The 25117-nt window shown below is 46.9% G+C and overlaps 1 protein-coding gene across 1 annotated transcript in view; it reads right to left on the reverse strand.

Annotated features, from left to right (window-relative positions):
* The window catches only part of GABBR2 (gamma-aminobutyric acid type B receptor subunit 2), a 340480-nt gene that overhangs the window by 94464 nt on the left and 220899 nt on the right, over window positions 1-25117 (reverse strand). Inside the window, exon 8 of the mRNA XM_090274483.1 lies at window positions 3852-3912. Within this exon, the coding sequence (XP_090130609.1) occupies window positions 3852-3912 (61 nt within the window). The remainder of the gene's footprint in view (window positions 1-3851; window positions 3913-25117) is intronic.

Here is a 25117-nt window from a genome sequence, read left to right on the forward strand (position 1 = left end):
TAGCCATGGGAAGCGCCCTTAGAATAGCGCCTGAGACAAGGGTAACAATGCACGTACTTTATCTGGAAGGTGATCCTAGGACACACTCATAGGGGTCAGGGAGGTGGGACAGGGAAGGGAGCCAGTACAAAGTGCATTAATGAACAGGTTTCCGGGAAGGCAACTGAGGCACAACCCTATTGGGATTGTCCTTAGCTGACATCTGGAAACAGACTAGACCGGTTCTTGGGAGTTTCCACCCAAGGGGTAGAAACAGTGAGGGATCTGTCCTCCATTTCTCATCCATCCCTGGCTCAGGGCTGCCCCTGAAAGCGTTAATTCCCTGGACATCTGACCTGCTCCTTGCACTAGGTGAGAGTTGTAGGTGCTCATAGTAAGATGCTTATTCTAGAACCGTGGGTGCTCAGGAGCGATGGGTGGGCGATTGGATGGCATCTACCACACCTGCCCTCCAGGGCTGTCCTGATAGGAGGTAAGGGGTCTGGGAACCCTTGGAAATGGATGGAGTAAATGGAGGGAAACGGGGGATGAGAAAGATCATTCTTAAGGCTATAAAATCCCCTCTGGATTCAAAATGCCTTAGTCTCAAGAGGAACCATGGGGTTAGGCCTAGTACATTATTTTAGAATAGTTCTGTTTATCCAGCACTTCTAAGTTTGCAAAAACAGTGGTTCCTCCAGCCATTGTGAATTTGCTAAGGTTCACATTTCTCTTGTCAAGGCTAACTGCTGTTTACCAGACATTCTGCCTTGACTTAAGTCATGGGAAACCATGAGGAAATGAAGATGTCCTTAAGCTTCCACAGGCTGTATCACTAATTCAGTAAGCATTTACCAAGAGCCAGCCAGGAGCCAGGCAGCATGCTGGTAATGTGACTAGCTTACTAGAACTAGAGTTTGCAGAGCAAAAATCTCATTTGGCTCTTAAACCAGCCCAAGGAGGCAGGCAGGGCTGGCATTTATGCCACTCCATTGTCCAGAGGAGAAGACTGTGGCTCAGGGAGATGAAGTGACTTGCCCGGGAGCAGATCTTGCCAAAGGAGCGCCCACTGATGGTCCTGGCTGTTTGTAAGTCAGCTCTGTTGTGAGAGGACCCACTGTACCCTTTAAAAAAGAGGGCAGGAGGCAAGACAGAGAGAAACAAACAAACAAGGGAAGAGTGTGAAGGGCATGGCAGAAAATAATACGGTGACCTTGCCTTTTGCAAGGTCAATGGCATGAGCTAATTTAGGAGCTGGTAACCCCTGGGGTAGGTGCAGGCCTACCTTGTGGGTAAATTCCTGGAAGGCCCCAAAAGACAGAGTCTGGACCAGCTCCTCTCGGAGGGGAAGCATGAACCCAGAGAAGAGAAGGAATGAAGTCAAGGCCCACCCCAAGCAAGTCTGTTCCCTTTCCCCTCTGTGAAGTGAGATGATAACCGGAAGCCCTGCTGGCTTAGGCAGCCTATTCAGTATTCCTCCATCCTGGCAGACAAGGCTCCTCTGAAACCCCATGGATTTGGATAACTAACTATTGTGCTGATATGAACATGTCCTGAGCACAGTGTCCCTCTGTCAATAGGATCAATGTCTGTTTTAAAAACATGCAGACAGGAGCATCTGCCAGGCCCAGCTCTGACAGTCAGTAACAGCTGAACACAACTGTGGTGAAGGAGGAATACTCAGGCAGTGGCTGGTACTGCCGCTAGTCAGCTGCGTGTCCCTGGGCCTCAGTTTCCCCATTTATACCATGAAGTAGTGAGACAAGATCATCTCTAAGGCCCTGCCCCTTCTGGCACCCTACAAATTGTTAAGTGTGGGTATCAGCTCTAGGGGTAGGCAGACAAAAAGGCATCAGTGGGGTTGTAACACACCCAGGAAATCTGGATCTGCCCCCAGAAGCGTGTCATAATTTTTGACAAGGTGTTAATCATAATTGCTACTACTTGCTGAGCAAGAAATACATACACATATTTCTCTGTATTATCTCATCTAGTTTTTCCTGTATCCTAAGAAAATAGGTAGGATTATATTTTTATTTGCCAGATGAGGACATTAATGCTCAGAGAGGTGAAGTCACTTGCCTGATGTTCTATAGTGACTTGAACTCAGGTGGGTCAAACCAACCGCAATTACTGTTTGTTACAGTGCTTTCCTTATAAGTGCCTACAACCAGCCCCTGGATTTGGCGTCTGATCTAACACTGGGATGAAAAAGGCAGTAAAATTGGCACGCACTTGTAGCTGTGATTGGCCAATCAATATTTTACAAAATATTCCCCTAGAATGATATACTTTGAGAACTGGAATGGTGACAGGAGAATTTAGTTGCAATCACTCAAAAAAAAAAAAAAAAAAAAAAAGTAAGTATCTTTGCCAAGATGCTTACTTTGTTCAACCAATGAAGAAGTAAGACTTAACAAATGGGAAAATAATTATATTTGCCTAAAATTACATCTTTTGTGCACGCCAGAGAGCTGACATGCGTTTCAATTACCTGCCATGGGAAGACAAATGGGTAAATGTATGAGATTGCATTACGGAGCGATAGTACCCAAGGACACCTCCTTTGATTGATCTGAATCCAGTGGAGATTTGTCTGAATGAATCTGAGTAACTTGATTTCATTTCTTGCTTTCCCCTGGATGACTTTGGGATCTGCTCAAAGTCAGGTGACACAGAGGCACGGCTTTCAGAAACATCCAGATGCTGAGAAACACAGCATTGATGAATGATCCACCTAGTGCTTTTGGCTAACAACCCTGCTAATGACCATACTGAGCTACACTGAGGTGTCTGCCTAGAGGAACGTCCAGCCCTACTTCTCATGGATGCCCGGTGGGCTCTGACAAGCCATTGCCCCTCTGGGCCTCCGTTTTCTCCTTATCACAGAAGAAACTTGGTCTGGATAATTTCTGAGGCCCCTTCCAACTCTGACAGCAGGAAACACTAACAGCCCTGGCTGGTGGTTAGTGTCATCCTGATATGCCAATGTTGTGGGGTTGATCTCCCATCAGGGCACATAAAAGAAGCAACCAATGAAGCATAAATAAGTGAAACAACAAATTGAAGTTTTTCTCTTCCTCTCTCTCTAAAATCAATCAATCAATAAAAAATTTAAAAAGTCCAACAAATGATTTGATTTCTTAAAAACAATAAATGGCCTACGTGTGAGGTACTTATAGATTAAAAGAAACCATAGACATTAACCAAATACAAAGAGTGGACCTTGTGTGGATTCTCAAACAATCTGTGGGGACATTTTTTGAGATAATTGCAGAATCAACATAGAACTGGAAATGAAAGGATATTAATAATTGTTAAATACTTTAGATATGATAATAGTTTTGTGGTTATGTTTTTAAAAGTCCTTATCTAGTGGAAATGCATACTGCAATATTTATAGATTGAAATGAGATAATGTCTGGGAGCTGCTTTGCAACATTACAGCAAAAAACAGGGTGAGTCAAAATAAAGCAAGATTGGCAAAATGTTGATAATTGTTGAAGCTGGGTGATGGCTAGATGGGTTCACTATGCTATTCTGTCAACTTTACAGTCAGAAAATTTCTATAACCAAAGTCTAAAACAATGCAACTTTTCTCAGAACTGACTGACTGTTCCCCGCCTTCCCCATACTGTCATGAGTTTCTCAGTCATGTGGGAAGACTGAATTGGCCTGAGCAGTAACATAGTTGAGAAAAAATATTCTAAATAAGTTGAAACTAATGTTTTCACAGAGAGGTGTTTTCTATTGACTTTGATTTCTCTTATCTGGAACATGATACTTTCATTTGTTTTGATGTATTTTATTGCATAAAACAACATCCCTGAATACAGAATTCATCAACTAGAAAGAAACATCAAAAAGCCTACCTTGAAACTGAGTAAATTTAATGGTCCCCATTCTCTCCCCGTTCCGGAACACGACTTGACCCTAAAAACAAAATAAAACAAACAAGAACAAAAGAGAAATGCCATATTAACTCAGATGCTACTGATCTCAACTGAAATTCATTAACTGTATAATGCAATTATTAATACTAGAGAAAAAAGAGACTCCTGCTAGATGCTGCTAGACCATATATGCAAAATTAAACTAATTGTTTTTATTTTTATTTTTTTAGATTTTATTTATTTTTAGAGAGAGGGGAAGGGAGGGAGAAAGAGAGGGACAGAAACATCAGTGTGTGGTTGCCTCTTGAGCGCCCCCAACTGGGGACCTGGCCTGCAACCCATGCATGTGCCCTGACTGGGAATCGAACCAGCGACTCTTTGGATCGCAGGTCAGCACTCAGTCCACTGAGCCACACCAGCCAGGGCTAAACTAATTGTTTTTAAACTGGTGGTGTCCCTTTATCTGGTTAACGTAAGGAGCACAAAATTAATAATGGAACTAACACATGTGAATTAAAGCCGAGATATGCATCATCATTATCATCCCTGCTATTTATTAAACATCAACATGTCCTGTGATGTCCTGGAACAAGGTCTTCCAGGGTGCTGGAAAGACAGAGGCAGAAGTGAGGCCCATGGAGCCTGGCCCTGGCTGCTCGCATGTCCCACCCATAAAGATGTGTAGCTCTGTGGAGGCTATTTGGCTTGAGGACCAGAAGGGGGTTGGAGGTTGGTTATCATTTCTTATTAAGAGCAGAGAATGTTTTGATAAGTTTGTCCTGAGTGATGACATCAGTCCCAATTATAACAGGGCTACAGGGCCACACAAAATTAAGCTTCTTGAGCCCATGACATGTCTAGTGTCACAGACAGCTGAGCACTCATTAGCGACCCTGGGGCTAAAGACAATGAGTGTCATTTGTGCATCTGCTTTGCTGGCTGATACAAGGGTTCCATACTCTGGGCTAAACAAACTGGGAACATGAAGAAAGACTGTGGTCTCTCCTTGCCAATTTACGGTTCACCAAAATTCTGCAGCCATGCAAGGAAATTGACACACATTATGTCAATGGATCTTATGACAAGCTTGAGTGGAAAGGGGGATAATCCTGATTTTACAAATCAAGAGACTGACGGAGGGAGGTTATACACTTTATGTAAGGTCATTGTAAGCTGTGGTAGTTCAAATCCGAGTTTGATTTTAGTGTCCATGCTATTTCACTGTAGCATGTTGTTTCTGACTCAGAAATAAATTCCTTCCCTTCATCTTTCCATCTTGAAAAATTAGGAAAAGAAATGGTCTTGAGGATACATTACTCTCACAGGTGCTCTCTTACATCATCAGGTAACGGCACAAACAAATTCAGTTTCTGCACAAATCTCAGGAGAAAGTGCCAGAAAGCATCTTCCTTTGGTGGAAACCCGAAGTCTCAGGCCCTGCGACTTTTGGCACAGAGAATCACTCAATCTGTTCTCAGAACAAGAAACACCTTCTCAGGCCACTTTGACACCTTTTTGAAATCCTGAAGGAGCTGTGAGTAGTATCAGTTTGAAACCAATGCCCACCGAATTCTATATTTAGGTGCCAGTAAGCAATCCTCTGGTGCGTTAAAACACTTCAGTGTAAGGTGAGACAGGAGCTGTGATTTTATTTCTAGGGATGATTAAAAAACACAAAACACCTTCCAAAGAGGATTGTTTTTATGCAAATAGACCACTTTGCATGGGTGGGAAAGATGCAGACATGGCCCACAAGGAGGAAGTTTCTGCACCTGACAAAGGTGGAGATCTAACTGATGCATCCACTCCTGCCAAGCTTTGAAGAATTCCAAAGACTTCTAGATATAAAAGGTGAACAAATTCTGCAGAATCCTTATTAGTTAAATTGTTGTAAAAAGCATATGGAATACTGTAGTATTCAAAGCTTTGATGGAATGGAGTATGGGGCGGAGAGGAGAAAGAATCTCCCTTTACTTCTTTTTTTCTCTCCATTTACCTTTGAAACAGAAATAATTAGTTCACCTTTGAAGTAAGACCTGTTACACTTTAGTTTACTCGCGATAATAATTTTTACTTACAGTAGCTCCTCCCAGCTCCTTAATTTCTCAGGTAATGCAATGGAAGGAGGCCAGTGTCTGAGTTATGGATCTAGCATAGCACCTGGTCTACAACAGGCACTCAGTAAATGGTCGGAGTAATTATTATTTAAAAATGTTTCATAGAAGAGAGCTGAAATAAAAAATATTTTTTAAGCGCCAGGAAGCTTTCCAACCCTTGGGAAGAGACTCTCCACATTGCATGATTTCAGCTGATAAAAGGGCCAACTGTTGGACCTTTATCCAAGGTTGTTGTCATTTCTCAGAAACATCAGCCCCCAGGGTACTGAGTCCTTGAATCACACTGCGTGGCCTACCACGGGAGAAATCTGAGAACTCTGTGACTGTGGAAACTGAGTTGTGATGGACACACAGATGGGTACTGGCTATGCTGAGGGTCTGCACCAGAGAAAAAGCCAAGAAGCTCTGCAAAGCCCCCTTCTGAGGGAGGTGTGGCCTGTGATTCTTTCCCAAAGGAGTTACCATGGCGCCTGCTGCGTCTGACTATTGAGGCCAACTCTGCTACTCTGACCCTGGCTGACAGGACAGGGACCATTGTCCCAGCCAGGTCGACCTCTCTAAGAGTGGACCCAAGGAAAGGCCACACGCTGGGTGATTTTCATAAAATTCTGCTCAATATGTGACCTCCATATTAGTAGGTGGTCAATTCACACAATGTTGCACACATATTTACCTACCCTGCACCAGGTACTCTTGTAGGTGCTGATTCCTGCTTTTAAGAGCTTCTTATTTGATTAGGAGGAACAGACAAAACAAGTATGCCAATGAATGAATAAGGTAATTTCAGTTAGTGATGAGCGTTGTGAAGAAACTAAGAAGGGAATGGCTGGGGGAGGGGAGCATGTCTATGTGCAGTCAGGAGAGACTTCCCTGCAGAGGTGGTGTGAGAGCTGAGGCCTGCATGCTGAGGAGAAACTCCAGGCAAAGGGAAGGCCATGCCCACAGGTGGGAAAGGAACAGAAAGGACCCTGTGGGGAAGTGGGGAGTGGGGAGCAGGGAGGTGAGCAGGCCAGATCACATTCCACCTGGAGGTCCTGATGGGGCTCTGGAGCACAGCCAAGAGCCTAGGGGCGGGGCTTAAGCAAGGAAGCACTACGATCTGAGTTGGTCTTTGAGAAGATTGCTCTGGTGTGTCAGGTAGAGAATGGATGGTAGTGTGGCAAAGGAGGAAGCAGAGAAACTGGAGGAGTTGGCAGCTGCTAATCCAGATGTGAGGTGACAGCAGGTTGAGCTAGGGTGGTGGCCAGATTCTCTCTCTCGCGCACCCAGAGTGCATTGCCAAGGTGGCTGAGCCCGTGGCCTGAGCAGCAGCGGACATTCAGTCTGCTCCTCCCATACTGAGAGGTGGATGCACGGTGTGCTGCCCAGGTGCCCCCTTGGGATGGAGGCACTCCTTTCTCCGGCGGCGGACATCCTGGTTGCTGCTGAGTTGCCCTGCACCCGAAGATGTATTGAAGGTTATGCCCCTTCCTGGGCCCAGCCTACATCCAATGCTCAATGTGATGGGACATAGTTCATAGTTGTCCACTCCTTCATTCAGGACAACTGTGAAGAGCTGTGGGATCCAGAGGTTCCGGGGCATGGCTGAGGCTGTAATCGCAGCTGCGTCACATTTCAACGCGCTCCTCTGCCTGACCCTGCTTCATTCCTCCCTCTCAGGTTTTGTTCCTGAGAACAATCCTTGATAAACTTCCTGTACCCTAGTCTTTGTCTCAGAATCTGTATCCTGGGTAACCCAACACAAGACACTTGCCATCAAAGGTCCCTGGGACTATGTCTTGCAACCTGAAGGAGCCTGAGTGATGAAGCTGTGGATTCTGAATGAAGCCCACACAGTAATAACACTGCTCCAGCTGTAGCTGGGCAGCTCAGCCAGGCCAGCGGGCTGGCTTTGGTTTCTTAAACCCCAGCTTGAGCACGGATTTTTTTCCTCTGCTCCCCACACACGTATTCTTTGTATCTATAAATGCCGTGACTCTCCTTAAGACTTTTGCCGTGTGCGATCCCAGGGCTGTAATAGGATCATCACATCCACTTGAGATCAATCCATGCGATGCATTAAATTCCAAAGCAATGGAACTGGTAACTCTAGCTGGGGTGGTGGCTGATATCTGTCTGTTGGCTCACAATCCATATACTCACTCAGTATCCTCCTGTGTTGCAGGGGCCCAAAGCCTGGAAACCACATTTCCCAGAATCCCCTGCCTGCTGGTTTCCATTTCAGTTCTGCTAATGAACAGCATTCATGGGAGATCAGAAAGTATGCATAAGGGAAAGCCTAATTTTTTTTCTGCTTTGGTTATAACAGCAGGAGCTCTGAGTGTTTGCAGGTGTCTGTGGGCCTCAGCAGCCCTGCATTGTCAGTGTGGGGGCAGTCCCGGCTGCCTGCTCAGGGGCCAGTGGGGCAGGGTGGGGAATCCCCAGAACAGCAGACAAAGTAGTTGCAGGAACCTCAGACACCAGTGTGCTTGGGTGCCCATGATTTTATATGCATTCCAAATCGTAGCTGTGGTCATTCTTATAAACTCCTCAGAAGGTAGCATCCATTATCCATCAGTAAGCAGGCGAGAAAAGAGAATCGACTTCAGGCATTGCAGACGCAGGGGCAACACCATTCTTCTTTCCGTCCCTCCAGCCCAAGGGGCTGGGTTGTTTCTGTGGATACTTATCTCCAGTGACAGCAGCGAGCTGTTTTGCTCCTCCATCTCTGGTTGTAACCAGTTCCCTGCATTAAATCTCCCTAGGGAACACCTGACGTGGTTTCCGTTTTCTTGACTGCACACTGATTGATCATGAATTCTAGCTTCCAAGGAGTTTATAAGAATGGCCACTGAGCTCAGTGGGAATGCAAATAAAATAATGGAGGCAAAACTGCAAGTGGATAACGTATAAGGATTTTTGTTTTCCTGAAAAGGATGTTGCTCATGTCAAGGAAAGCAGTCTGTTTCATAAAAGTTGATCCAAACTAACAGTTTAGGTTGAACTGGGAGCCATAAAGCTACATGTTCTTTTTCAGAGAAACCTTCAGAATGCACACGATAACATGGGAAAAAACTAACTTGCAGCATTCACCAGACAAGAGTAAATATTGGCATCAGTGTGACCTTGGACAGTCATTGAGTGTTTCTGAGCATCAATTCTCCTATTTAAAAAAATAGTAAGAACAATCTCTGCTCCTCAGGATTGTTTGTAAGAATTAAAGTAGACAATTATGAAAAGGGCATAACCCCGGGTTGGTGCACAATATAGGTTTACTCTTATAATTCCTCCAGGGAATTTGAGTTGGCAAAATTCCACCTGATGTTCGTTCTGAATCCCCAGAAAAATCAGCGGAGAGCACAATGTACTCTAAGGATTCTAGCAGTGGGGAGGATTCAGCAGCCTCCTCTTGGAAAAATTAATTGTTTCCATTGCTCATCTTTCATGTTTCACTACTAAGCATGAGTAAATTTCACTCCATCGACAGTTTATGAATTTCATGGGTCAAGCCCCACATTGGTGTCTTTCAATTTCACAGTGCAGGGCAGAGATGCCCTGCCCTTGAAATAGCCTGGTGTCCAGCTGGAGTGGGAGGTCAAGACAAAGAGAGGACTCACTTGGTCCAGCCTAGTTTCCTGGAACCCTGGGCCCACTGTGGGACAGTCTGCAGATCACTGCATTTATATAGGGAAGGATCTCCCTCCTAACACGACCCTAACAGCATTCTTGTCTCTGGGCAGTTGTGTTTGTCTTTGGGAGGTGGGAATGTGCCTGCTCACCTGCGTGTTTGATTTACGTGATGGGGAAACAAGATGCGCCCTTACGTGTCATTCAGGCAACAAAGGAAGTGGAAGTGCGATGGGAGACCCTGCTTCCCCGGGTGGGGAAGCACATCGTTATCTGTGTGGGTGATCTGAGCCCACCTTGGATCATTCTGCTGCCAGCCCTCCATCCAGAACCTTGCTAGTCTCAAACAAATAATGGGGACTTTGAGAAAACACTGGGATTAGGTTGCTGGTCAGATGAGGGTTGAGGTTCTCATTATGTAGGTTTGGAGAGGAAGGTGCCTTCTCTTTCGCAAGGGATGACAGGACTTAAAAGAGAAATACCAAACAACTGGGTACAGCCACGCACATATTCTACAAAGGTGAAACATACTCTTTTCCTACATGTCCCCTTGGGCTATAGGACAATCATATTTTGTATGCTATTTAAAGATGTTTTCTTACACTGAATGGTCTTCTGATAGGCCCAAACCTTGAGCAAAGTTTGATCTATTCACTGAACCTTGAGCAGTGGGTCTGCAGGGAATTAAGGGGAGGGGCAGGATGAGAAATGAGGTCTGTCCCTGCTGTCACCCTTCTGCTGATTGGCAGGAAATGGAGGGGCATCCTTCTGTGGGGTCATGATCATACAGCCCAAAGGGTTCAAATGTTGACCAGTCACAAAGCAAGTGGCCTATCTAAGGCAGGGATGGGCACAGTGGACAGGAGTGAAGACCTAGAGGAGCTGGCAGGATGGATGGCCCAGGAGTGGCAGGACCAACTCCCTGTCCTTTCTTTCAGTAATAATACAAGAATCAGGCTTGGTTAAAAGAGCGAAATATCATAAATGAAGAAAATGCCCAAGAAATAGGGCAACAGTGAAGTAAATTGTGAGGGATGGCCACACAGTGAAGTATTGTGACACATGCTGTTGATCAGCCAACACTGTTGAACATCTAACACGTGATGGGCATGGGCCAGGGAGGCACCACACAAAGAGTGGGCAAAATCAATACGGTCCCAGATTGCATGGAGCTTGCAGTCTGATGGGAGATACAGACTTAAATAAAAAATACACTGATAGATATATAATTACAAACTATAATACATGGTAGGAAGGAAAAAATAGGGTGCTAGAGAAGAGAACTACAACGAGACCCCAATTTAGACTGAGAGTCAGGGGGGCTTTTCTCAGGAGGTTGCATGTGCACTGAGACCTGAAGGATTAACTAAGAGTGAGGGGAGGAGCATCCTAAGAAGAGGGAATTGCAAGTATAAAGGCCCTGAGGCAGGAAAGAGATTGAGAAATTGAAGAAACTGAACCAATGGCTGTGGAGCTAAAAGCAGTAATTGAGGAGGAGTGAGCATGGAGTGTAATTGGCAAGGTGGACAGGTGCAAGGTCATGCAGAATCTCATGGGCTGTATCAAGGATGCTGGGCTTAATTTTGAATGCAAGGGGAGTGAGTCATTAAAAGGTTTTAAACAGGGTGAACTGAATTACACAGACTTGAATATGATGTTATGAAAGTTATAGAAGATTGGAAAAAGTGATCATCGGATTGTGCCAGATCTGGCTAGCTGTTCACCAAATCCCTTTCCTTTTCTTTCCGGACACATGGTTAGACTGCATTTTCCAGCCTCCCTTGGCCATTGCCAGTTCTAACTAATGGAATGTGGGTAGAAGTAGCATATAGTATTCCAGGTCTGGCCCATGAAAACCTCCCACAAGACTGTTCATGCTCCTTTACTTCCCCACTCTGCTAACTAGATTAACAGAATCTATCAGAGAATTCAAGGCCTAGGGAACAGTGGAGGCACAAGACAGAGCAGCCCAGGTCTATGAACTACCACGTGGAAAGGCTCTGCACTAACCAGAAACAATTAATTTGGGTTTTGCATAAGAGAGAAATAAATTTTTACTGTGTGAATTCACTGAGATTCTGAGATATTTTTGTTACAGCAGCTAGTGTTAGTTATCCTAACTAACACCATGATGTAAGTAAGAAAGACAAGATAAAAATTATATATACAGTATGTTCACAATTATGTAAAAATCTTCCCCACAAAGTCAAAATGTTAATGCTGCATGATTATGGCTTTTTCTTCCTTTCACTTTTCAATATCCTATAATGAACATGTATTATTTTAATAAAAGGAATATTTTATTAAAAACTTCTTTTTGAAAGGATGTTATAAGGAGGCACATTTATAAGGCAAAAATAGCAACAACCTCACCAAACACAATAATACACTCTCTCGGAATAGATTAATTTTTCCTGACAGCTTTGAGTTTTCCTGAATAAGAGCCAGAGATCTGGGCAAACATAAGCACATCCCCCCTCAACTTAGAATAATGGGACAAGCAATGAACAAGGGGACTGAAGTTGTAGGTTCAGGCTGAGCCCTGCCATTTGCTAGGAAGAGAACCTGGGGCAATTCCCTTCTCATCTCTGTTCTCAGGTTTCATTCTGCAAAACATGCAGAGATAACATTTTTTAAGTTATTTTTAATCTTGCTGAAATACTTGTGTATGTTTCCTAAGATTTTTTTCTCTGGGGTTCTCCTTTATTAGTAAATTCTAAACAACCCCAGTGGGATGATCTACGTATTATTATTATCTCAGTTTTACAGAGGAGAAAACTGAGAGTCTGAGGGGTTAAGAAATTTGCCTCGGGTCACATAACTAGGAAGCAATGGAACTGGGACTCACCCCAAATGTGTCTGACTTCAAGCTCATGCTTCTAATCACATACTTGCTTGCTTCCCTTTGCAAGAACCAGTCCCAAGTAGCCTTGGACAGGGGAGGGAGCAGGAGGCAGGTAGAGAAGGAGGGAAAGTAGCTAGTCAGGGATGTGTTAGCAAATGTGTAACAACTGGCTTTTGGGGGGAAACAGGGAGGGGTTATCTGATTTGTAATGATTGCCCGTTTCCTTGGTGTAAATACTCCCAGCAAGGTAGATTTCAAGCTGTCAGTCATTTAACAACTGGATCACTAATTCCTGATCATTTTAACAACTGGCTCTTGGCTCTCAGGAGGCTGTAGGAACTGGCTGCAGTACTCCCAGTGACTACGCTTCCATACTGGGGTCATGAAGGGGAATGCAAAATGCCTAGTTTTTGCTCTTCTCCGAAGTGGAGGCTTCAAATCAGAGGTGAACAGCTGGAGAGAAGGGCCTGTTCTGGTTTTCTGCCTGTTGTCTCAGCTCCCCAAATGCCCTTCCTCACTCTGCCCTGGGATGCTGGGGCAAGTTCGGTCCCCCAGGCTCCCTTCCCATTAGCTTCTGCCAATGGGAGACTCTGAAGGAGGGTGGGATGCAGGAGAGGAGGACTCAGGGGTCCCCCATTTCCTGCACCTGTCAGGGTCCTGCCTCCAGCTTCTTTCCACACTCCCAGCACCAGGGCTGCCACAGCCCCTTAGAGGTGCCGCACAGCTGGTCAGTGCCCCTCTTCAGATGTCTGAATGCCAACTGTGGGGGTCTTCTCCTCAGAGCCCCTTTCATTATTCTAGCCCGAGGGGTGGTTGCTATTTCTTTCAGTAGTTGGCATGCTGCTGCCTCACGGCTCCTCTTACACCTCAATCTCCTTCCAACACTGATTAAACAATTCCCCAAATTAAATCCCCACTGATTGAAATGCCTAGTTGGGTTTCCATCTTGCTCATTGGAGCCCATCCTCTCCAACTACCGCGTGTCCCTGGAGGACTTGGTCTTCCAAGCACAAGCCCTACGTGCCAGGCCCCAATTAAAATGGCCTTCCCCACTCACACCCTTGATGGGTGCTAGCATGTGCCTGCCCTGGCCCCACCTCAGGGGGTTCCCATGTCTTCTTCCTCTACTCTGAGCTACGTGTTGTATATAATTGCCTCCTGCTGGAAAGGAACCCCCCCAAATTCACCCCCTACAGCAAGAAAGAGCTCTTTCCTCTTCAAGGCCTGCCTGGGAGGGAGCAGGAGTGCAGATCATTTGTTAAGCTGATTGAGTTCAGTTGAATGAAGTGGGTTCCCTAGTTTTAGGGGGGCACTGGGGCAATAGCCCTTGGGAAGAGCTGTGAAGGAGAAGGAGGAGAGAGAAAGGACCCTGGGCAAGAGCAGGTGCTCAGCTGGTGGCATGGTATGAGAGGGGCTGAGGACTGAGCAGGGCCCAAGGCAGCGCAGCTGGTTACCCCGAGGACCAGAGGTTCTCAGAGGCTGGGATGCTGCGATGCCCCTGTGGGGTGTCAGTCTTGGGGGTCTGTGTCCCCTGAGCTTACTGTGGGAAATTCAGGGTTCCAGCCCCAGTTTTGTCATCACCTCCCTGTGTCCCATAATCATGTTCCTTCCTCTTTCTGGGCCTCGGTTTCCTCACACATAAAGTGAGGGGGCAGTTGCCACACACTATTTGTTGAGAGCTTCCTCTGGGACATGTTGTGCTTATGCCAGATCCTGGGGAGCTGCAATGACTAAGCCAAAGTCCTTGTCTTCTAGAAGCTCCCGTTCTGATGCAGGTGACAGGTTGAAAATAAAAACAGAAGGCAGTGCGTTAATTGGTGGGAGAGGGTGGTAACAGAGGGTTAGGGAAGCGCAGGGGAAGGGTATGTCTCTCATGAGGAAATGCTTGGAGGGGACAGGGAAGAATCAGTGCGAGTTAACCAGGCAAAGGGGATGGACTAGGGAATGTTCTGGGCAGAGGGAAGAGCATATGCAAAGGTTTGGAGGCAGCTGGCTCTCTAGAGAACCAGAAGGAAGGGCAAGGTTGCTGATGGGTGGTATGCAAGGGGTAGGGGGCTGGTGGAAGCAAGGAAGGTAGGAGCCACATCAGATGGGGCCTTGGGCCTCGTGTTCCAAATGGGGGCCACAGAAGGGTTGTGCCAGGTGGTAACAACTCCAATGTGCTCTTTAAAGTGAAAGAAATCCTGCCATTTGTGACAACATGGATGGACTTGGAGGATATTACGCTAAGTGCAATTAGCCAGACACAGAAAGACGGATCCTGAACGGTATCACTTATATGTGGACCATACAATAGTTAAACTCAGAGAAACAGAGAGTAAATGGTGGTTGCCAGGGGCTGGGGCCGGGGAGGTGAAATGGGGAGATGTTGGTCAAAGGGTATAAACTTCTAGTTATGCAGGATGAATAAGTTCTGGGGACCTAATGTACAGCATGGAGACTTCAGTTAACAATACTGTACTGTACACCTGAAACTGGCTAAGAGGATAGATGTTAAGTAAGCTCACACACACACACACACACACACACACACACACACACACACAAAGAAAGACAGGAAAGAAAGAAAACGTTAACTCTGTGAGGTAATGGATACGTTAATTAGTTTGTTTGTGGTGATCATTTCACAATGTCCGCATATATCAAATCATCAAGCTGTATACCTTACATATGTGTACAATTTCTATTTGTATACCTCAGTAAAACTAAAGGAAAAGAGCTTCTTTGCCTGCTGCATGGAAAATGGATGGGCACAAGGGCAAGCCCAGAGGCAAGGAAGAAGCCCGTCAGAAGTTGTGGTGGAATCCAAGGGAGAGATGAGAGTGACGTGGATGGAGAGGAATCCATGGTTCAAAAGATGGGAAGGAGGTGAGATCGATGGGGCTTAGAGATGATCCGAGTGTGAGGGCAGAGGAAGGTGGAGAAGCAGAGGATGGCTTTCCAGTTTGGGCAGATGGATGGATGGCAGTGCCCTCCCTCACCTGCACGGTCAGCAGAGGGGAGCTGGCTAGACCAGTGAGTGGGGTCTTTGCCCAGCTTCCCGAGTGGGTGGTGGAGCCAAGGGAGCCTTGGAGCCTTGCCGCTACGCATCACGAGCCCCTCTCCAGGCTTTCTGCCTCTGCCTCCAACCTCTCTTCTTCCCTGGTCATTTGCAGATGCAAGCATCCCCATGATCAGAAATATTTAATTGTGCTTTTTACTGTATGTTCTATTTTTGTTAAATAGATTGGTCTCCATCGGGAAACCAAACTGCTGACCAGTCGAGCTGAAAGTCTGAGACACGTAATTTGCAATCTGTTGGAATCTTCACATTAAGCTGGGGTGGGCTGCAGACTGACCTGGGGGAGGTGGGGGCAGGGCTGAAAGGAGACAGCTGGTACAGCAATAGCCCAGGTGTGAGGCCGGGGGCCTTGGGCTGCAGAGTGGCCACGCAAAAAGAGAGAAAGGCATAGAGCACCGAAATATTAAAAGGATCATTGGCAGAACTTGGGGACTCGCAACCAGGTGATTCAGAAGGGATGCTGTGTTAGGAGGTAGGCCTCTGGGATTCTACCTTGGGATCCCCTACCTCTTCGGTTTCAGTGTCTCCTAGTGTGTCAGGAGACAAAGTTCACACGATCTGAAAGTCAGGCCCAGAGTGACCTTGCATAGGAAGGAAACTTGACTAGTCTCCTGGATGGAAGGTAAGACCCTCAGCGAACACTTGAGCAGGCAGGGGCAGGTGTTTTCCTGCTGAGGAGGTGGCCTGAGAGCAGTGAGAGGTGGGGAGAGACCAGGAGAACGGGTCCCTAGAAGCGGGCACGGCGGCGAGGATGAACTTGAACTGGAGAAGTAATGTCCAACTTGAAGTTCTTCAAATGACCTTCTCTGGTACACATTTCCCTCTTCCTGCCCCCCAGATCTTCACTGGAGCCCCTCACAAGTCCTCATAAAAAGGAAAGGTTATTTTCTTTGATGTGGTTGTCATAATCAATGTGGCTCAGAGCTGGGGAAGACACGTTGTGGTATGGTCCAACTCCTGAATGAATTCAGCAGAAGCAGGGCTGCAAGCGTGCGAATCCCTGGGAACAGGAAGTATTTCTGGAGGCTGGCTGTGGGCAACCGAGAACCAAGGACCTCAGCAACGGAGCTTCCTGACAACCTTTCCAAGCTCCCCATGGCTGACGTCGGGTTTCATATTCGCTGCTAGGGTTGGACAGGAAGCTCTCCAGATCCTGACTGTGTCTTAGTTCCTCCATCTGTAAAATGATTTGTGTGTGTTTGCACCTGCCAGCGTGCATGCACACACAAGTGCGTGTGTATGTGGCAAGGCAAGGCATATGGATGCGACAGTCTCCCAGGCTCCTCCCAGCCCCAATGTCCTCAGTTCCAAGTCCCTATGAGTCATCATTCCCATCTCTCACCTTGGACACAGTGGGCTGGGCTGGCAGGCAGGGGTCCCTGGCACGACTGATTGAGAGTCTATTCTCCCTTTTGGCTCCATTCCCCCCACTAGAAACCCAGATGGCTCACAGGGGGGTGGGGACTATTCACTTGGCTTCATGGGCTAAACCTAAAAATCTTCCATCAACTAAAAAAAAAAAATCCTCCATTAATTTTTCTGGGAAGGAAAGAGACAGGGGTTAGCAGAGGAGAAAACAGCAAGGGAAAGAAGGGCAGCTGTGTTGATGGCCCGGCTGGTTGTCTCAGGCTGATGAGGGTCAGGAGGCGACATCCAGCTGCAACCAGAATGAAGGCTGTGCAATGCCAGGGACGGAGTGGAAGCAAACACAGTGGGTGTCTTCAACTGTTTTCAGGCCTGGCGTGGGGAGAGCTGAAGCTAGGGAGATAGATCTAGGAACCCCTTTGGGTAAGATGGGGGTCTCTCTTCTCCCAGCTCATCAGCCTGGACTTGAAGGGGTCCTCACTCCCACCCACAGTGGCTCTTCTAAGAACCCTGCTCAAGTTATGGGTCCTGCTGGTGAATTCAAGCATCACAGTTTTTTATATTCGTAGGATCTGCACTTTCTTTATAGCTGTCTACTTTATTTTTCTTGCTTGGCAAATGATTCCCCCCATGGATGATAACAGTACCCTGATTTTAATTTAGAGATTATGTCAGTCAGGACCTGTGATAACCACACTCTAAGAGGGCCCCACCCCTTGGCAATCACACCCTTGTACAGTCCCCTCCCCTGCTGAACAGGGCTAGCCGGGGTAAATAGAAGGATATTACAGACATGGTAGAGTGTGATTTTACACAGAAACACTGGAGCTGCAGCCTCGCGTTCTTTTGGATCCCCCTTGCTGGTGGAAGCCAGGTGCCATGTCACGAGGACACCCAAGTAGCCCCATGGAGAGGGCCATGTGGTGAGGAACTGAGTCCTCCTACCAATGGCCAGCATCAACTTGCCAGCCATGTGGGTGAGCCATCTTGGGAGCAAACCTCCAGCCCCAGTAGGCTTTAGGGGACTGCCGTCCCACTGCCATCTTGCCTGCCTGTACATAAGAGACTCCCAAGCCAGAACCTTCCAGCTAAGTCACTCCTGAATTCTTGACCCACAGAAAGTATGTGAGATAATTAAAGTTTATTGTTGCTTTAAGCTACTACGCTTTGGGATAACTTGTTATGAAGTAATAAATAATGAATACCGGCTCACAGGAGGAAACAGAATTCACCCGGGATGGTTCAAAAGAAGAGACATTCTTAAGGACTATTTACTGAAGGGGGGTCAGAATAAGAGAGCAAATAAGGGAAAATGATGTACCCATAGACTAGCAATGGCAGGAGCTGTTACCCACCTCAGAGTAAAGGTGCAGAGGAAAAACATAGCATCCTCAGAGCTTCATAAGAGTGGGAGACTCAAAGGAGAAGCCACAGCCAGGGAGGGAGGGGCACAGCTATTTCAGGAGATGCAGCATCAAAGTGGGGCCGGGGCTGCGCTGTGACCTCCCTCTCCTCTTGGCCTCCAGTCTCCTGCCTGTACTCCCCACTGGCCAAACACAACCAGAAGCCTGAAGACAGGGGGCCCCAGGGGAGGTCAACCAGAGGATCAGCCTCTCAGGGCACAAAGAAGGACAGAGAATGTGTCTGTGGGAGGACAGAGAAGAGAGAAAAACCAACACAGAGCTCTACCTGGCCCTACTGTCATCCTTTTTCTAGGAAGTTGACTCTCTGCAGGGCAGGATCACACGACTTAGACTAAACCAGTCAATGCAGCCTATCCTCTAGCTACAGTGATTGGTTCAGGGATGGGCCCATGACCCAAGTTGGCCAATCAAGGCATAGGGGACACATTTCTAGGGATTTTGTTGGTGCTACTGTGGAAATGGGCTCCCTCTTCTGCTGGACTTGGTGCTGTGATGATGGGACCAGAAGCAACTGTGAAGGGGCTGAGAATGGAGCTGGCACAGGAGAAAGAAGACCCAGGGGGTGGAGAGCTAGAGAAGTCTCATCCTGTTATCTTCGGTTAAGTACTATTTTCTATTATTTGCACCAGAAGCACCCTGGGTGAAATATTCTCATCTACAGCCTTGATAATCCTGTGGCAACTCTCTGGGGGTAGTCGGGCAGAGATCATTAATTCCATTTTACAAATGAAGACGATGAGGTTCAGTTCTCTTTATCACATGGCAACCAGTTCATTTAAATTCATTAATTTCACTATGCTGGCCTAGGTTTTTGGTGTAGCTTTTGTGTGCACATTGTGTGGTTTTAGATTTCTGACTTCTATTGCAGCGGCCTTGATATATACATGCCTGTTAACCAAAGTTGCTTCAAACTCTCCTTAGAAGTATGTGGCACTCAATTACTAATTTTGATCAAACAAGCAAACAAGTCATGATGGTTTGGAAGATTTTCCAAGGTCACAGATCTCACAGGCAATGGGTCTGTGGCTGGAAGGTAGGACTGAAGCAGGTCCTCAGGTCCTTCCTTGCCCCAAGTGGGACAGGTCCTCCTTTCAGAACTTCTTTTTCTTTTGTACTTCCTCTTTTTTCTGCTTCCTCATTGAACTGACACACCTTGGAAGGCTGTGTGAAGCCCATTAGTGGGCAGATGTACATGCAGACTGACCTGATTAGGAAAGGCTGCTCTCTTGGTGGTTCCTGGGGAGTTTGGAACAAAGCAGGGGCCCTTTACAATCTGGCAGTGCAGGCAAGAGGGAAAGTATTTTCTCTTGACTCCTTGAAACAGGGTACAGATATTCCCCCACAGTCCATGGTGTGGAGATGGAGGAAGGAGATAATATAGCATTTAAGGTACTTTGCATATCTATGGCAAGCTGGTAGCTAGCTACCACTTCAGGGCAAAGGGGTACTTGACTTTCAGGATTTAGAAGAAGGGTGGGCACCTTGATGGAGGGAGCACATTGCAGCAGCCATGTGAGAAGTGCCATGATGAGGGAGCATGATATAGCAGCCACGTGGGAAGCGGAAAGCAGCTATGACGTCTGTAGTCAGGATTCAGCCGTGTGGCCTGGGCTAGTAGGAGAGCAGGCACCCTGCTCTCAGGATCCTTCTGCCTGTTCCTTTCTGCTGGTTCTCCCCCTGGTCTTGGGCAGCTCCCGCATCACACAGCGGGTGCTGAAGGGTGTACAGTTGAGACTTGTGGGGACCCTGCTGCGGCTCTCAGTGCTGGCCCCTCCCCATGCAGCTCTCTCCTGTCTGCTACTGGGCCTGCAAATTCTAGCCTCCTTGGTCTCTCTGGACCCCAATTCTCAACTCTTTTGCCTCAATTTGGCAAAACTGCTGGGCTGTGTTTGGTTCCCCCCCACCTGCTTCCTGTGCTGTGGCCCGGAAACTCTCCAAGCGGTGAGGTGGGCAATCATAAGGCTCACGTCCTCTGTGTCCCTTCTCTCAGGGGTCACTCTCCCCTGCTGTCAGTAATCCAATGTCACAAAACTGTTGTTTCACATAATTGGACTGGTTGTTTAGTGGTTTAAGGCAGGAGCATAAGTCAGTCCTGTTACTCCTCTATCTCAGCTGCAAGTACAAGCTCCCCGACCCCACGTGCTCCAGACACTCACCCGAGCTTTTGCACGGCTGCCCAGCTGCCTGGGTCTCTCTACCTTCCTCATCGCACGCTTGTTCTCTCACCTCTGTGCAGTCTTTTCTCAAACATCACCTTCCCAGTGACGCCCCCTGTGGCCATCCTGTTTACAACTTCCCACCGTTCCCTACACTGGTGGCATTTCCAGTCCTCCTTGCCCTCCTCATATTCCTTTTTTTTTTTTTTCCCTTTGAATAGTATCTGCTGCCTTCTAACATACTACATAATTTACCTAGTTAATATGTAGATTTTTGACTGTTTGCCTCCTTGCACTACATTGTAAATTCTCTGCAGGAAGGGACTTGATTGCTTGGTTCACGGCTACATCCCTAGCTCCCAATACAGTATTTGGCCCATAGCAAATTCTCAAGAAGTATTCATTGAATGAATAAATGATTGAAGGGGTAATAAAAAAGGCCGCTTGAGAACAGCTGTGAAGGTTGGAAATGATGACGCCTGTGTGGGAGAGAGGCCTTGATCCCTTCTGTGTGAAGAACAGCATAAGGAGAAATAGCTGAAAACATGGGTTGGGGCCTAGGGATGCAGCTCCTAAAATGCCAGGATGTGTCCTGGGGGCAGTGGGCAGCCACAGAGAGTTTTTAATAAGGAATAACGTGGCTGGAGATTATTTAGGAAGAATAATCTGGTGACTGAAAAAGTGAGAGCCAGAATAAATGAGCAGCACAAAGGAGAGGAAAGACAGGCAGCGTCTGGGATTTCATGGAATCAGCAGGATCTGGGAGTCGAGATGGTCCCTGTATAGGTTGCTGCATGCAGGTATAGAGCAGTGGCTGGAACGACAGTGCACACTTAGGTTCCGCAGGATCCCACAGAAGGAGGTGGGGATGTGGGCAGAAGTGTAAAGAGAACACGGGCGTGAGAAGTGGCTGACCTCAGGCCTGAAACCTGGACCCCGCCATGCCCCACCTTGTGAACTCAGGCAGGTTACTCAGCTTCCTGAGCTTTGGTTTCCTCTTCTATAAAATGGTAGTAACCACATCTCCCTCACAGGCAGGGCCTGTTCCCTGGCAATTCAGGACCTTGGGGACTTCGTCAATGTTGGTTCCCATCTTGGAGAGCTTTTCTCTTTCACCACTTCAGCGTCACAAGAGGCCTCAGACACCTGAGAATTGCTTCTCTGACCACACACCAGGCAACATCATCTGGATCCTCAAGGCGAACTGAGGCACAAAGCTCAACCCCAGCTGCGGTCCACTGACTGTCCCACAAGGGAGATGCATGATGAATCACTGCCTGTGATGGTTGCCATTGCTCATGAAAGTTGGGATGGGAAGTGTGAGCCCAAGGAGAGGACGCCATGCTGAACATCTGCTCCAAATCCCCTTGCAGTGGGGTGGGTGAGGGAGACGGGCATGTTTCTATTACACTGGAGTTTAGAACCCCAGGATACTCTGTTCATGAGACTTTAATTCCCAAGACAGCTGTCCAGTAGCTAAGGCCATTAAACATGGATTACAGTGGCAACTCTTCATAAGCTAGCTGATAGAATTGCTAGATTTGAGGATGAACAGGGAATCTTTTTTGTACATTGCAGAAAGCATTGCAGAGCCCATATGTACTGCAGGGGCCCTGCCAACTTACTGGAAGGGAATTGACAGTGGTTATGCGGATTAACTATCACCACATATGGCTCCCTAAAGATCGCATGTGCTTGAGAGAGAATCTAGGTCACCGCTTTATTACGTACTGAGGGTCTGCACACACACACACACACACACACACACACACACACAATTCCTGTATGCTTTATATATTTACACCAAGAGTCTGCTAGAGTCACAGTCAAGAGCTGATCCACCACAACAGTAATTAACTGTATGCCTCTAAAGGCCTCAAACCTCAAGAGTGTTTCAAGCAAGCCTATACCCTCTATTAGGCAACATCCTACACGTTTTTTCTACATATTCAAGATTAAATTACATAACAGGCCTTCAGTTTACTAGACTCCAACCAGTGGAATCCAATCCGTAGAGCTTTGGCACTGAGGAGAAAGAAGACTGAAAACTGAGGCCCTCATGTGGGCAGGAAACACTCAGAGTCTCTGATGCCTGCTTCTACTTTGTCTCCCTTCCCTGCCCATTCATTTCTAAATGAGGATCAGCATCCACCTAAGAATGGGACAGAAAGGGGAGGGGCATTAATATTGACTGAGCACCCACATGTGCCAGGAACTGTGTCAAGTACAGATGCATCAGTAAATCCTCATGACAACCTTAGGAAGCAAGTGTTAATATATCCTGTTGTACAGATGGGAAAACTAAGGCCAAAGGATTACCAGCTAAAGTCTCTTGGCTAGGAAGTGCCGAGACTGGATTAAAATCCAGGTTTTTTGAACTTAATATTTTTTGGGTCTTCCTGTTTAACCAATGTCAACATTTTGGAGTCGTCGTCGTCGGCAGCCGTCCGTCTCGAGAGACGATGGTGTAGCTTCTTAAGAGTCTATCTGCACCGCCGAGAATGGCTGTGCAGTCCGACTCGGGAGTGACATGGTATCTGTCTCCTCCCGTGTTGAATCGACATCTTGCGATGACGCTGAAGCTACAGAGCCTGGGCAGGGTAATATGGAGGGTCTGCTGTTGCCCATGCAGCAGACACCCCCTCTCTTCGCAGCTGAAGGGTCCAAGGGAAAGACGGAGTCGATACAGCTTGGCTTCAGGTGCGCCGCAGGAGTTGCCGGTGTTGACTACAACATCAAACCGCCTTAGGGACTCCGGCTCCGGATTTTCTGTCGGGGTTTACTCCCTTAGCCTTTCCCCTGAAGAGGTATGCCGCAAGGCAGCGGAGGTTTTTTGGAGTCAGAGTTTTCCTTCTCTGATGTGCCCTGACTGGAAGATCGAACCAGCGACACTTAGCTCGCAGGCCGACGCTCAATCCACTGAGCTAAACCAGCCAGGGCAACATTTTGGAGTACATCCTTCTAATCTACATATTTTTTAAGTTTTATCAAAAGTGGGAATTTACTGTATAAGCCTTTGTAACCTACCTTTTTTTAAAAACTAATATAAACCATCTTCTATGCCATTAAGTATTATCCCGTAACAACTATTCTATAACAACAATTTCACTGTATAGGTGCACCAAAATTTATTTAGCTAGGGAGGGGGGCTACGATCTGGGTGGATGTGGGCAAAGAGGTAAAATGGGGGACATCTGTAACAGTGCCAACAAGAAAAAGAAAGAAAAAAATTTATTTAGCTAAGCCCAGGAACTGAAGATCCACATTATTCCCAATTTTTCCTCTGCCCCCACCACGCCAAACATGCTGCCATGAAGTCTTTAATTGGCCATGTCTTCGACCATATGCTTCCTGAAGAAAATTTCCTAGAAGTACAGTTTTTTAGGTCCAAGGGGATACAATGAAATATTCCTCCTACATGACATGAGAAATGCTTATTTTTAGAAAACACTCTCTTTCCTGCTCCCCACTTTTGATATTCCAAATCATACCTGTCCTTTGAGGTCTATCCCAATTATCTAGACTAAAAATCTATACCCCTGATCTGGGCATAGACTAAAACATGGTGAGTAATAGAATGTGAGCCACATAGGTCATTTAAAATAATTTAGTCATCATATTAAAAAAGTAAAAAGAAACAGGTAAAAATAATGTTAATAATAAATTTTATCTAGAATAGCATTATTTTAACTGAAATCAACACAAACATTATGAGTGAGATAGTTTACATTTTGGGTGGCACTGAGTCTTTGAAATCAGGTGTAGAAGTGACACTTATGGACCTGCCATACTTTAAGTGCTCTTGAATGGGGCTGAGGTGACCGCATGAGCAGTGTAAGTGTACAATGCGTCTGAGTCCCTCCTGTTCTCTTATGAACACAGGGTCTGGCGTGAGTGAGTCAGTCACTGAAAGAATGAATGCCCCTCCTTCTGATGGGCTTATCCTCTCTTCGGCAGGAAGTGATTCTCTCTGCTGTGACTCCCTAGAACCTGGAAACAGTCCTTCTTGGACATCCCTCCAAAGTATATCCAGTTCTACCCAACACACAGCTATGTAATGACAGGGGTCCCAGCTGTGCTGACCTCTGTCTGATGATCGTTAGGGCCACAGCCCCCAGAAAATGAGGTGTCTAATGTGTTGGTACCAGGGTGTGTTCATGTGGAGGATGGGGGCCAAGAAGACAAGTGGTGACTGTTCCCAAGCCTGACCCCAGCGACTAGATCTGAACTCCATGGAGAGAGGGTCTAGGTGGAAGCTAACGGGGCTACACTCACAGAGAGTCTTGTGGGGCCCAGGGCGCAGCAGCTGAACATGGAGCCCAGTCAGAGGGGTGCTGGGAAATGCTTGACAACAAGCTCTCTGAGGGGCAGAAGGAGGAAGCCCTGATTTGCAGTGTTTGCTGATTGCTGTGGTGTAAGTACTCACATCAAGACCAAGTTCAAACTGCTAATGTGCTATCATAGAAAAGGGAATTGGAAAGACAGGCACACAGTCAGCTGTAAGGAGATGATACAGGTCTAGTTCCGACACAGCACTGGGCCCAGCTAAGCAAGTGGACATAGCAAGGAGCTGGTGGCCTTCCTTCCCAGTGAGGATAAGACTAGAGCAGCCCTGTGGGGACCCCACATCTTAACGGGCACTGGGGAACACAGATCTGGCAACACAGGTGG

Source organism: Furipterus horrens, unplaced genomic scaffold (assembly GCF_987537825.1).
Source record: "Furipterus horrens unplaced genomic scaffold, mFurHor1.1.pri manual_scaffold_4, whole genome shotgun sequence".
In the NCBI taxonomy this organism is placed as follows: Eukaryota; Metazoa; Chordata; class Mammalia; order Chiroptera; family Furipteridae; genus Furipterus; species Furipterus horrens.